At 56.6% G+C, this 14145-nt stretch overlaps 1 protein-coding gene across 1 annotated transcript; it reads left to right on the plus strand.

The window, feature by feature from the left end:
* Positions 1-383: 383 nt before the first annotated feature.
* Positions 384-13385, plus strand: ASPHD2 (aspartate beta-hydroxylase domain containing 2). Its single transcript, XM_044775657.2, has 4 exons — positions 384-521; positions 4135-5217; positions 11001-11114; positions 11673-13385. Exons 2-4 carry the CDS (start codon positions 4332-4334, stop codon positions 11780-11782), a joined length of 1110 nt encoding a protein of 369 aa, XP_044631592.1. The 5' UTR covers positions 384-521; positions 4135-4331; the 3' UTR covers positions 11783-13385.
* Positions 13386-14145: the final 760 nt, after the last annotated feature.

The raw sequence follows: 14145 nt of genomic DNA on the forward strand, positions 1-14145 counted from the left end.
GCCTCCGAGAGGGACGGAGCAGAAACAGAAGGACGGAGAGGCCACGGGAGGGCACCGCGCGCCCCGAGGGGGACGACAGGCGGATGAATTAATGCCCGCTGGGCCCGGGAACCGCCCACCCGCCGCCTGCGCGCACCCTCGGACTGGGCGGCGGCGCGCCCTGCGGCCCCGGGCACGCCGCTCCCGGCAGCACCAGCCTCGGCTCCCCGCGCGCGGCGAGAGTGACCGGGCGTCGGGGGTCCTGGCCCCGCCCCGCAGGCCGCCCCGCCCCGCCCCCCGCCGGCCGGCCGCGCGCGGCATTGTGGGAGTTGTGGTCCCCGCGGCCCCGCGGAGCGCAGCGCGGCGTTGGAGCTGGCGGGGGCACCGGCTCGGCTCCGGCTCGGCTCCGCCGGCGTGGGCCGGGCAGCGGCCGCGCGGGGCTCCGCGGCGCGGGCAGGGGGGGTCCGCGCGTCCGCGCCCTCGGGCGGCGGCGTCGCCCGGGCCCCAGCGGCCGCCCCCTCCGCCCACGCGCCAGGGCGCAGGTAAGCGGCATCTCCGGGGGCTGCGGGGCGGGAGGGCGGCGCGGCGGGGCCGAGCCCGCGGGAGGGGGAGGAGGAGGCGGGGGCCGAGCGGCTGCAGGCCCGCGATCCCCACGCCGGGCGGTGCGGCCGCCGAGGATGCTACCGGACGCCGGCGCCCGCCTGCGCCCCGCATCCTGGCCCGGCCGAGGGGCCCCGCCGCCTGCGCTCGCTACGTGCTGAGCGCCGCCGCCTAGGCTGTGTTCGCCGCCCGGGCCGGGCATCACCGTCCTCCGCCCCCATACCCCATCGCGATCCCCTCCTCTGGGTTATCCCCCCCAACACTCTCCTCCCCCGTGACCCTCCTCCTTGGTCCCTTTCTTTGCTTGCTTTCCCCTTCCCCCCAGCCCTGAGCATCGCCCACTCCCCATATTTCCCGTGCTGACCCTCCTCCCCTGTCCCATGAGTTATCACCCTCAGCCTCCTTCCCTAATCGTTAGCCTATCTCCCAGTTTTCCTGTCAATATTTACCTTTCCATCGTCCCATCCCCCTCCTCCCCTGACTTCCTGGTGGTCACCATCTGTGTTAACCCATCCTCTGCCCTCCCCTTTTCCCCCACTCTCCAGAGTGGGTGGATGCTGAAAAAGCTGGCCGAGAAAGTGGGGAGGAAAGGTCTCCAGTTCGCACGGGGGAGGGCTGGCCCCAGGGCAGCTCTGGCTCCCCGGGGAGTGGGTTACATCCCTCACACACCTTGCCCAGCGCTGCCCTGCTCCCTGGGAAGCTTCTAGGGTCACCTGGCGCCACCCCGAGGGTGATCAGGAGCTCTTTAGCACTGGGCAGCCTCTTGGACTGGATTAGCCACGTTAGAGCTGAGTCTTTTCACTGTATCGGAAGTTCTGTTTGACTGGACTTGCTCACCCATTGGCCATGAATTTGAACCCTATTCCCCAGAGCCAGCTGACCTTTAAGATCTGGAGTTGCATGTTGTTTGAGTGCAGAACTGCCATGAGATGAGGGCAGAAATGAAACAGATGAAAATGAACAGATGTGTGAAGGAAGCTGGAAGTTACTGTGGCCACTGGGACAGGAGCTGGTGGGGGTGGGGGAATCCATGTCCTCCCCACTGCGGGACTGGGGAGTTGTCCCTGGGTGCTATGTGTCAAATGTTTGACCAGTACTTCATGAACTGTCAGTCACCAGACAAATGTGAGGGTTTCTTTTAGCGTCACATTTCAGCTGTGAGAGGGTTAATCCTCTGGGCTCAGGGACCTGCCAGCATATTTTGGCTAAAAGTATCTGACAGGTATGCAACGTCCAACTTTGGCTCTCGGTGCCGTTTATCATCTTGTGAACAGGGTTCGAAGCTGGGGTTCAGGGCGTCAGACTCTCCTGCCGCCTTTTGTTTATAGCTCAGCCCGGGAGCACTCCTGGCTGGCGCTGTACAGAATGAGGCTCCCCCAGGAGGGGGCAGGCGAGGAGGGGTGTCCAGTGGAGCCATTCCCTCCTCCTCTACTCTGTCTTCCGTGCTTTCGTTTTGATTGACTTAAACTTTAATGATTAGCAGGGCTGATGGGAGCTACCACTTAACAGGTGTTTGTTCAGTTGTCACGTCTCACTCTTAGAACATTTAAGAAAAACCTCTCCTCTGGGGAGACTGAGTTTCAGAGTTCCAGTTAGCAGCTTTGCTCAGCGATGGGGGAAATCCTTTTAGGAAAGTGCTTGTTGTCACACAGATGATGGCCTCACACTGAATTTGGGGAATCCTGGGGTTCTGTCTGCGAGGTGGCTTGCAAACAAAACACCTTTCATCCGGATTTCCTTTCCCTTTTGCTCCAGAGGGAACAGCTGCCAGTGGTGGTAGGACTAGTCGAGAACGAGAACGAGGGGCGTGGAGGAAACCACTGTTTCCATCCAGTAGGTCCCAGCCTTTCCCTCTTCTCCCAAATCTGTGAAGAGATGGAGAACGTGTGAGAAAAAATTTAGCTTCTAACCTCCCCACTCTTGTATTTTTCCTAGAAACATAAAAAAGGCCATGAATATTCAGCATGTGTGCTTTCAACTTACTAAACGTTATCGTCAAGTAATTCTTTATTCAGCCTAAGCTGGGAAGATGCAAGTAGGCAGTTAATGAGCACCTAAGGTTTCCTTTTTGTTTTTAACACTGCGAGTCTGGGGACAGAAAAAACCACTGGAGATGTGTGGCCACAAGAGCGTCCAGGATTTACCTTTAGCTGTTGGAATTCTCAGTCCTGAAATCCTTTGCCCAGGGCCCCACCTTTGGTTTGCTGGCAAATCGAGATGGGGTGGCACATGCCATAGCAGATGCCGGCACATGTGGAGTGCTGCCATGACATGATCATAAGTGCTTTATGGCTGTCGTCGTCTACTCTCATCCACTGAGATGAGCATCAACCCATCTTCTAGATGAGGAAACTGAGGCTTAGAGAGGGGAAGTGACCTGCCCGTGGCTGGGATTAATACTCAGTCCGGCCCACTCTTGATTTGGGTTCTTCACCTCTCTGCTACACTGCAAGAATTTTCAGGCCAAATTTAGTCCCTGGACAAAGGGGAGGGGACAGCCTTCCCATTTTTTCAGTTGCCTTCTCATATTCCTGAGAGAGAGGAGGAGGCGAGAGTACAAAACAAATTTTCTGAGTTCTTCTGCTCCTCGAGATGAGGGAATGTGTCGGACTTGTAGCAGAACCTAGACCTGGCTGTTCTCAGATTAGAAAAAGCAGGATGGACAAAGGATTTCCGCCGGGAGACGCGGCCAGGTTTCATAGACACAGGCGGCATGACAGCTGGGCTCTGAGCGCACTTGTGGTTATTAGGCTAATCGGGGTACCAGACCCTGGGCCGGCCTTCCCCAGAGACGTGGCAAAGCTCTCCTGTCTGTTTGGAGACAGAGACCCGGAAGGGCTTCTCTTCCCATTGTGTCCCCTCGTTTTGTTTGCGTAACCCCATGGGTGAGGCCAGGAGGTAGTCTCCCCAGCCAGTAGACAGAAAGTGCCCTGTGTCTGCCTCGGATGTGACCCGAGAGCCACTTCCTCTTCCAGCTTGATTTAAGCCCAGCCGGTGTCACAGGGCTGGGGAGATTAAAGAACAATGATGAAGTGCCCTGAAAAGAGAAAGTCAGTTGGAAAACGTGCAGTTTTAAAGTTCCTTTGCCATTTTTAAGAGGCTATGGAATCCACATTTCGCTTAAAGTTTCAGAGATTTAAGAAGAAGAAGCATTTACTAAATATCTACTGTAAAAGGGTAGAGCAAAATGAACAGACACTGGCATTGAAGTCAGACGGGGCTTGTGTCCCTGCCCTGGCTGCGTGAACTTGGGTGAGTTATATGACCTCTCCGAGCCTCAGTTTCCTCATCCGTAAGATAGGGCTCATAGCACCTCCTAAGGAGGCCACAGAATAGATGGGGCTACCGTGATGGTCAGACGGTACTTGATGCGGATTAAACACGACTGGCCTTTTGGGAAATGGCGGTGGTGGTCAAATGGGGAGAGAATACACGAGATTGAGGAGTGTGGCCCCTACCGACAAGGACCTCACAGAATGATCTGAGACTTTACCTTTCAGTTGAGGACTTTTCCAGGTGTAAAAACTTATGCTGGTTTATTTTTTTTCATCCCAGGTTTGGACTTCCTAAAAAATCCTTTCACAGTGACCAACCCCACTTCTAACGTGACATAAACAGCTCCTCCCACCCTCCTCACAGTGACTTTGGCCGGGAGTGGAGTGGCGGGCACAGATGTTCATCAATGCTGCCCTTGGCAGCACCCAAGGGACAGTGGCGGCCATGCCTCCCCCTGCGCCCCCGCGCTAACCTGCATGGTGTGGGTGCCCTTGGGACCCCAGAGGACTGACTGTCTGATCTTGCTTCACACCCCCAACGTCAACTCCTCCAAGATGTCTCTCGAGTGGCTGGTGGCCTGGAGCTGGTCGCTGGATGGCCTGAGGGACTGCATCGCCACGGGCATCCAGTCCGTGCGGGACTGCGACACCACCGCCGTGGTCACCGTGGCCTGCCTGCTGGTCCTGTTCGTGTGGTACTGTTACCACGTGGGCAGGGAGCAGCCCCGGCCCTACGCCGCCGTCAACTCGCTCATGCAGAGCCCGGATGCCAACGGGCTGCAGGACGGGTATGTGTACTGCCAGTCCCCCGAGTGCGTGCGCTGCACCCACAACGAGGGCCTCAACCAGAAACTCTACCACAACCTGCAGGAGTACGCCAAGCGCTACTCCTGGTCGGGCATGGGCCGCATCCACAAGGGCATCCGCGAGCAGGGCCGCTACCTCAACAGCCGGCCCTCCATCCAGAAGCCCGAGGTCTTCTTCCTGCCCGACCTGCCCACCACGCCCTACTTCTCCCGGGACGCACAGAAGCACGACGTGGAGCTGCTGGAACGGAACTTCCAGACGATCCTGTGCGAGTTTGAGACCCTCTACAAAGCGTTCTCAAACTGCAGCCTCCCGCAGGGCTGGAAAATGAACAGCACCCCAAGCGGGGAGTGGGTCACCTTTTACTTGGTCAATCAGGGGGTTTGCGTCCCCAGGAACTGCAGGAAGTGCCCACGGACGTACCGCTTGCTCGGAAGCCTTCGGACCTGTATTGGGAACAATGTTTTTGGGAACGCATGCATCTCCGTGCTGAGCCCTGGGACTGTGATCACAGAGCACTATGGACCCACCAACATCCGCATCCGATGCCATTTAGGTACGTTGTGGGGACGGGTCTCCTGGCACGCGCCGGTCTAGGTACAGTCTGTGTGACTTCTGGGAACCCAGACGTCACAAAGCTCAGGAGCCAGAACTGTGCTTTTTCATGTTCTTCACTGTACTTCTGTCAAAAATTGATGAATCGCATGTAAATAATTTTGACAGCAGAGATTGAGTCAAAAAAGAGACTTGAGGGACCAGCCCAGTGGCACAGCAGTTAAGTTCGCACGTTCCACTTCAGCGGCCCAGGGTTTGCCAGTTCAGATCCCGGATGCGGACATGGTACCGCTTGGCACACCATGCTGTGGTAGGCATCCCACGTATAAAGTAGAGGAAGATGGGCACAGATGTTAGCTCAGGGCCAGTCTTCCTCAGCAAAAAGAGGAGGATTGATGGCAGATGTTAGCTCAGGGCTAATCTTCCTCAAAAAAATAAATAAAAATAAGGTCATTTTTAGAAAGAAAATTAAAAAAAAATAAGAAACTTGAGGGGCCAGCCCAGTGGCGTGGTGGTTGAGTTCATGTGCTCCGCTTTGGTGGCCCAGGGTTTGCCAGTTTGGATCCCAGGCACGAACCTACACACACTCGTCAAGCCATGCTGTGGCAGCATCCCACATACAAAATAGAGCAAGATGGGCATGGGTGTTAGCTCAGGGGCAAACTTCCTCAATCAAAAAGAGGAAGATTGACAACAGATGTTAGCTCAAGGCCAGTCTTCCTCCCTAAAAAAAAAAAAAAAAAAGGGAATTTGTGATCAGTATAAACCTAATTTCTGGCAGAAGCTCTGTCCAAAGGCGCTTTCTGCAGTGGTGGGCATGGTCTCCATCTGCACTGTCCACTGTGGTAGCCACCTGCCACCGGTAACTTTGGAAGGCTTGAGATGTGGCTAGTGCAGCCAAGGGGCTCCATGTTTAATTTAATCTAAATTTAAATTGCCACCGAGGGCCAGTGGCTGCTGTCCTGGACAGCACAGCTCTAGAGCCAAAGACTATTAGAATGATTACCAACGTTCGTAATGACATCCGGGAGGCTGTGAAGGACACCTCTGTGCCTTCTGAATCACCGAGGATGAAATGATGCTTGGTGTTACGTTGGTTTTATTCAGATTCTTGGGAAGTTACGTTTGTTGTATGTAGCACTGGTTTTGAGAACAGGGTCAGATTGCCTGTGTTTGCATCCTGGCCCCACCACAAGCTAGAAGCTAGCTCTGTTACTTTGGGCAAGTCACCTCACCTCTCTGGGCCTCCATTTCCTCATTTGGAAAGTGGGGGTACAAAGCTCATCTTTTACAGAGTTGTTTGGCGATCTGGTGAGAGAATGTGTGTTGTAAGCGTTTGTTCATCCAGAGCCTGATAGTCAGGACACAACAAAGGTAGGCTTAAAAACAAGTCGGTCATGGGGATGTTTGTTCCCAGAATGCCTCGTTCCTGGTGAGTTGTGCTCACGAGCTGGTTACCGGGGCGACAGCATCACCAGTTGGCTCCCGGATTAGAGGAGCATGCAAGCGGCGGCAGAAGCCTCGGGCTGGAGGAGGGAGGAGCACGCGGAGGAGCCCCCTGTGGGCTGGAGCCGGGCTTCTCTGTTAGCTTCGCACAGGAGCCTGGGGCTGCCTGGGGGGCTGGGCTGGACACCCCAGGCCTCCACCCCTCTCCACCCCGAGCCCTCTGCTGCTCCCGCGCTCTCTGGGGAGTCTGAGGAAGACGTGGCTTGGAGAGGGCTTCACTGCTTTCAAAACAGAAGGAACTAGACTTGAGTAGTTGACCCCGGGAGTATTTTGAGAGTAAAGGCAGGACAGGGCTGAGGCCCTGGAGGAGGAGCCTGGCTTCCTGGTCAGCCCTGTGACTTTGAGTAATTAACCAGTCTCTTTGTACCTCAGTTTCCTCATCTGTACAATGGGGAGATAGGACTTCCCTCACAGGATCGTTGAGAAGATTAAAGTACTATCTTGCATGGCTACCTGACACGGTGCCTGGCACCCGATGGCATCGATGCACGGCAGCCAGGAGCTTCTGTGATCAGACACTGCATTGGACAGTGTGAAAAGTGACCCATAAGACATGGTCTCTGCCCTCAGGAGACAGAGTGGGAAATGAACAGGCTTGGGAGCAAACACTCCTGGACTCAGACCTGTGGGCCCATTCGCTCAGTGACCTTGGGCACGCCCTCAGAGGCTTCGAGCCTTGGTGTCCTCTCTAAAGTGGGGGCCAGGATGCCCACCTGGAGGCTTGTCTGCAGGATTAGGAGGACTGTGCAAAGTACTTGCAGGGAGACGGAGTCAGCCAAGGGGCTCTTAGAAATCTCAGAGGGGAGGTGGCCGTCTCAGTGAGGAGCGTGATAGACCGCTGTGCAAGGCGCCCGGGTGCACTCTGGGATCACAGGACGCGGGGCTGCCAGCAGGCTGCTCTGCGGAGGTGGGTCTGACCTTGGAGGCTTGCAGGGACCGCCAGGGTGCGGCCGAGAGGGGAGCCTCCCCCTGGGGCGCTTGTCTGGGCTTGCAGGGGGTCCAGTGGTGGGGACTGCAGCTGGACAGGTCGGGTGGGAGCAGACCGCAGAGGGCCCCCACGCTGGGCTCGGAATTGAGGCTCTGGGCAGTGGAGGACAGTGCTGTTCTTTTTTGAAGATTTTCCTTGTACGTTTTTTAAAAGCTTCTGAACGCCGTGTAGGGCACGGCGTCTGAGGATCGAGGGGCAGAAGCGCAGGCAGCTGTGCTGAGTCGGAAGGGCTCGGGGCAAGAACTGAAGGTCTGCCTGCTGTGTGTTTAATGCCTGTTGTACATCTCTGTGCTAGACACGTGTGTGTGTGTGTGTGTGTGTGTGTGTCAGCCCGCACAGACCCTCTTTGTGACCTGTCATTCCCTCCTTGGCCCACCTGGTTACTTGTCACCGGAAAAGCTGGGTCTTCCATGTTCCCTGGACAGCAGGCGACCTTAGAAGACGTGGCACTGAGCCTGGCTGGTCCCCAGGGCCGGGCGAGCTCTATGGTTGGCTTAGCTCAGCATTTCCGCCTTCCCGCTATCATGCCACATGCGTGTCCACCCAGAAAGTAAGCAGGGTGTGTTAGAGTCACAGGTCCCTGTGTGTTGACAGAGAGGGAGTTCAGAGAATGAGGTCAGAAGCAGAGCAAGCCGGGTTTGTGCCTGGCGGCCACGCCTCCACCAGCTACCTGGCTGAAGAGTAAGGCACCTGCAGTTCCAGAACTGTGCTCTTGAAATGCCAGCCCTTGTCTTCTTGTTGTGCCTCCGTCTGAGCTGTGCTTGGTGGAACTGTCGCCCGTGACCCTGCAGCCCCAGCCGCTGCTCTGCCTGTGGTCCACATGCACTGCGCCCTGCTCTGAGCTGCCCGTAGGTGGCATGCCTGTCTGGGCTCCATGCAGAGGCTCAGGACAGCTCCAGCCCAGCCATCAGCAGCATCATGTGCGGGGCTGGGACAGCCCTACCGCGCTGCCACAGACCTCCAGGAAGCCACCTCTGAACCAACCAGGCAGATGTTACTGGGGGCAGATCCTGTACAAATGCTGACCTTCAGGAAAGGGGACATGAAAACACATGAGTATCTTTAGCGAATTCTCTCTGAATAAGCCCAGTTGGCCTCTTTCCTTTCCTGTGGATGCCGTCGGATTTCTGGGCAGCCCAGCTGGGAGTACCCGTGGATCCGCTCGCGCTGCCCTGCCCACCCTGAGCGCCAGCTGGCAGCCTCCTGAGGTGGGGGCAGCTGGGGGACACAGCCCCTTCTCCACCCTCCTCCCGCCTCCTTCAGTGGTTGGTGAGGACACAGCAGCAGGCCTGTGAATCTGGGACGGGCCGAGGCCATGTGTGGGGCCCATCTCTACCCCAGGAGCCACCCAAATGCTCTTTTTGGGGGAATGTTGATCATTTCTGCCAGCTAAGCTGGTTCGTGGGCAGTAGGCAGGATAGTGGGCCCCTGGAAGGCTACAGCAGAATGCAGGGGGAGGTGGAGGGGTGTAAGCAGGGGTTGGCCAGCCAGCCAGCCAGGCCAGTTTTCTATCGCACGTGGCGCATGGCAGTGAGTCATTTGGTGGCCTGGGGAAGGCGCGCTTCTCTCTGAAACCCTGGGGTGCATAGTCCCTACAGCGAACCACCCATTCCTGTAGGTCCTCTCCACCTGCCCCAGCCCGTGAGGACACCATGAAGAGGAGATGTGGCCTGTGGGGCCCTCCCCACCTGGGCAGTGAGCGGCAGGCTGAAGCCCCTACATCCTAACCCCCCGCAGTTGCTCACAGTGGCAGGAGGTGGTGGTCCCCAGCTGGGGGATGGTCTCAGCTGATTCAATGAAATGCCCTGTTGATGACTGAAACTTACTAGCTATGGGGAAATCAACAGTCACGCTAATACCACTGCCGCTAATGCGATAAGTAGCGTTTCTATCGTACCGTCCAGTGTTAGGAGAGCCTGTTCTTTGGGGCCAGAGAGATTTGGATTCAGATCTCAGCTCCCGCAAGGACAAACTAAAGACTTCCAGCAGGTCACTTCACTTCTCTAAATCTCAGTTGATCCATCTGGAAAGTGGGTGAAGTGATGTCTGTAAAGTGTTTATTTAATACAAACCTGCTCACGGTAAGTCTTCACTTACTGGGAGCAGGGATGGTGGTCACATGGCCCTGGAAGCTGTGTATGCTCATGTCCCCCCTTTACAGACATGGAGGCTGTGGCTTGGAGAGGTTGAGTGACTTACCCAAAGTCACACAGCACGTAGGATCAGAACCAGTTGTCTGACCCCAAGTCTTCTGTCCTTCCCACTTCTCCATGTGGCCTCTCTGTTTGAATTCTTGTTCCATCTGTACTTCCTGGAGCTGTCCATCTCTGGTTCAAAGGGTGTGTTAAAATACTCTGGCTGTTAGAGAGAAAGTTTGATGTTTGTCCTACGGGACATTCAATCAGGGTGCATGCTGACTGGCCTGGGGTCATGGTTGTCACAGCGAGTCACTGAAGAGCAAGAACACCACGATCCAAGCCCCTCTCCCAGGGCCCCCTTCCTCCCGGGTCAATCCCTCCAGAGAGCTGTGGGGCTGACCCAGCCTCCTCTGATGTCATTTGACAGCTGTGGTGGACGTCCGGTCGTGAGGGGGCCGGGGGTTCTTCAGACCCCAGGATGGGAGATGGGGCGTGGAAGCACATGCAGCAGCGCTATTCCAGACCCGTTCTGGGGTCGGACGCCGGAGCTTGGGGCCCACCACTCGCCTCTTGAGCGCATGGCTCCTCTGAAGGTGTCAGACTGTTTTCTCCCGCAGCTCCGGCATCTCCTGAGGGGTGCCCTCCAGTTTCCAGCATGAGGCTGGGAAACTTAGATTCCGAACAGGCCATCCTCGGGCCTCAAAACAGATGCAGAGGTTGGCACCCAAAGAGGGCCCTGTGTGAGCTGCTACGTCTTGAATCTCAGCTGAAACGGCCCTCGAGATGGGACTACAGTAACATAATCGTTGGGCGAGGTGGGGTTGGGCACCTGGCCTCCCTCCACTTCCGGAGGTCCCGGGGTGGGCTTCTCGAAAGTGTCCTGCAAGCCTTAGTCTGTGCTTCAGTCACAGGAGTCCATGCCCAGAACCGATCAAGCCGGTGGAGAGGGTTTTCCCAGGAGCACGGCGAGGGTCCAGGCATGCAGCCTGTATTTGCCCCATGGAAGCGCCCCAACCCCACACGGGGCTCGGAGGGGTGAAGTGGATAGTTGGCTGCTTCACACATCGAGAGCTCTGGCCAGAGCAGCCCTCGACCTCCGGCCCTCCCTGCCCCTGCCTGCCTTCATCCCCCTCTCTCTGCTCTTCCCCCGAGGTCTGAAAACTCCCAGCGGCTGTGAGCTGGTGGTGGGGGGAGAGCCCCAGTGCTGGGCCGAGGGCCGCTGCCTCCTCTTCGATGATTCTTTCCTGCACACTGCATTCCATGAAGGTGAGTGTCTGCCCACCCATTGCCACCTTTTGTTTTTTGTTATAGACTTTACTTTTTAGAGCAGTTTTAGGTTTCCAGAAAAATTGAGGAGAAAATACATACCACCCCCACATAGTTGCCCCTTTTTATTAACATCTTGTATTAGTCTGGTGCGTTTGTTATAGTTGATGGGCCAATATTGACACATGGTTATTAACTAAGGTTTCTAGTTTACGTTGGGGTTCATGCCCGGCGGTGTATGTTCTGTGGGTTTCCACAGATGTATAATGCCTGGATCCCCTGAGACACCCATAGGGAATATCTACACTACCCTAAAAATCCTCTGTGCCCACTTACCGCTTCCTCACCCCTCCCTCCCTCTGCCCGTTTCCTTGTGTCCACCCGGCTCAGAAGCTTAGGGAGCCATGACTACATTCTTGACCAGAGAGGAGCAGATCCTCTGGTCTGTGCCTAGGGACAGGCTGGGGCCCTGCCCGAAAGCTGACTCTGTGAGGTCCAGCTCTGCATGGGTCCTGGCTCCAGGTGGTGTGACCTCTCCTCTCTCACCCCACCCCCCAGGTTCAGCGGAGGATGGCCCACGGGTGGTTTTCATGGTGGATTTGTGGCATCCAAATGTCGCAGCAGCCGAACGGCAGGCCCTGGATTTCATCTTTGCGCCGGGACGATGAAAACATTCCCGTGCTGGAGCCGGCGAGAGTGGCTGTGGGTCAGCCTGGGCAGGCCGGTCTGGCCTGGCCATGCCCGCTTAACGAGGCCGCACTCAGAGAGCGGCCCCCACAGAGAGCACTTCTGTGGACTTTTTACATCGCGCTGGGCCCCTCTCTCCTTCGGTCATTGTAAATGGGAAATTCTCAGCCTGTATTTCCTTCAGTTTTTCCTTCCGATCATCTGCTTCTGCCTAACAGTGCATTACTTTGCTCCGTGACCGGAGGCTGGAGCCCCTGGTGTGTATGTCGTGTCGCTCCCTGGTTTTTCAGTGCTCTGAAATAGAGTAACCAAGTGGCTATTTGTCTGAATGTAACAACGTCAAAGTTCCTGTGGTCATCTTAAAAGAAAACAACAAAAACAAAACAAAACAAAACATTGCCAACCAGAGAGCTGGAGAACTGGGTCCCCGCTGCTGTCACAGTCACACGGGGCCTTCAGCCACCCCAGGGCAGGGGAGAGATGCGGGCCCCACCCCCGGCTGGCTTCTCGGGCAGGGTGGACACGGTCAGGGTGGTGCATAGCCTCAGGCCACTGTCCCCATTGCTGCCTCACTCCAACCCGTCAGGTCCCCATGGCAAAGAGCGTTTGGCGGGCGGGGCTGGAGGCCTTCTGTAAACATCGCTTTTCTACAGAGGCTGGCGTCCTCGAGAGCCACGGTGGGGCTCCCAGGGAGCAGCTGTGGAGCGTGTGATCCGCTTACCTCACTGCCCACAGAAGCCCTCCTCCCACACTGGGCCTGGAGCCGTCCCCGTTGTAGCGGCTTTGAGTCCACAGTGATGCACGTTAAGACCACCAGGTCGGCTGATAGGAGCTGCGGTGGGATGAGACCGCCCCTACTCTGGGAAAGCCTTTCTCTGGCAAGACTGGAATCGTACATCTGACCAAAGTGTCCGTTTGCTTTGGAGTTCTGTTGCCCCTGATTTTCCGTTTATTTGTCTGTACATAAATGTTCCAACCCTGGACTCAGAGGTTGTGGAAGAGTCAGCCGTGTGTCTCTGTCACTGCACAAGTACCGAGTGACGGCGACCTCAGCTAGTGAGGACACCAGTGAGGACACTGGGAAGGCTGCAGACCCAGGGGACCCACCATGTGTGAAAGAGTGGCCTCTAGCCATGCTAGAGATGCCGTTTCTGAGTCCTGTGTGATGGCAGCGTCAGGCTTATAAAGCCACGGAGTGGAATGGCATCTACGGCTCGCCACACCGGTCCAGTGTTTATATCCGAACAGGGACCAGCAGCTTCGGTGAGGAACGGCCATCACAAGTCAACGCGATCTGAAATGCACTCTGCAGTTACTAGCAAGTGGGCAAAGAAAACGTGTCTCCATTTGAGTAAAATTTCTACACAGATGTTTTCCAGTGATTCGAATGCAGGAGAGAGCAGAAATTTCCAACACTCCTGAAGTCTTTTTACTCATGAAGTGTCTTGTTGGAGCCCCTGGGGTGCATGACTCCTGTACATACCGACTGCTCTGCGTCCACACAGCCCGCGCAGGGCCCGGCTGCCTGTGCTCACGGCCGTAGTTGGGGACCAGGAGGTAATAAAGGATCTCGCTGAAACCAGAGCGCAGTGGTGAAGTGGTCTGTGGGGCGGAAGCTCTGAGAGGGGCGCTTGTGTGAGTGTGAGGCTCTTGGCTTTGGGACCGTGTCACAGACTGGCGGGCGACTAAAAGCGATCATGTATAGTGAATGAGGCAAAATGCAGTTCCTAAGTAACAGGCATGGGCGGGGGAAATGAGCAGATCTCCAGGATGTTAAGGAACCAGGTGTCACACTGGGCAAAGAACCAGGACCGTGGCTTTGGGACAGCTGAGGACTCGGGACTCAGTGCCAGGAGCTGGCTCCCATGTGACCTTGGGCGAGTCCTGGAGCCCCGGTCTGCCCGCTGTAGAGACGGTGCCTGGCGTATAAAGCAGGGATGTTGGCTCCCTCTCTGCCCTAGCCATGGTTCCAGGCGCTTCCAGAGGAGGAAGAGCTGGGTCAACATTTGATCAGTGTACAGGTAGCTGAGACTGCCTGTGTCTCACTCCAGGGGGAGGAGCCTAGCCCTCAGGAGCCACACTGAATTGTTTCCCTCTGAGAAGAGGGTGAGTCTGGTGGCCTGGAGCCCGGGGAGCAGCCTGGTTGCTGGGTGTTTTATAGCAAACCCAGCAGCTTCCAGCCCACAGTCCAGGCGGGGCTGCCCCAGCAAGGGGAAGGGAGGGGCACCACTGGCCCAGGGCTGCCGTGTCTCTCGCTCCTGAACTGCGTTGCCAGCTAGGCGACTGCTGGAGTAACTGACGTGACCCAGGAAGGGGCGCTCGGGGTGGGAGAGGGGAGCCAGCA

This window comes from Equus asinus, chromosome 8 (genome assembly GCF_041296235.1).
Source record: "Equus asinus isolate D_3611 breed Donkey chromosome 8, EquAss-T2T_v2, whole genome shotgun sequence".
Classification (NCBI taxonomy): domain Eukaryota; kingdom Metazoa; phylum Chordata; class Mammalia; order Perissodactyla; family Equidae; genus Equus; species Equus asinus.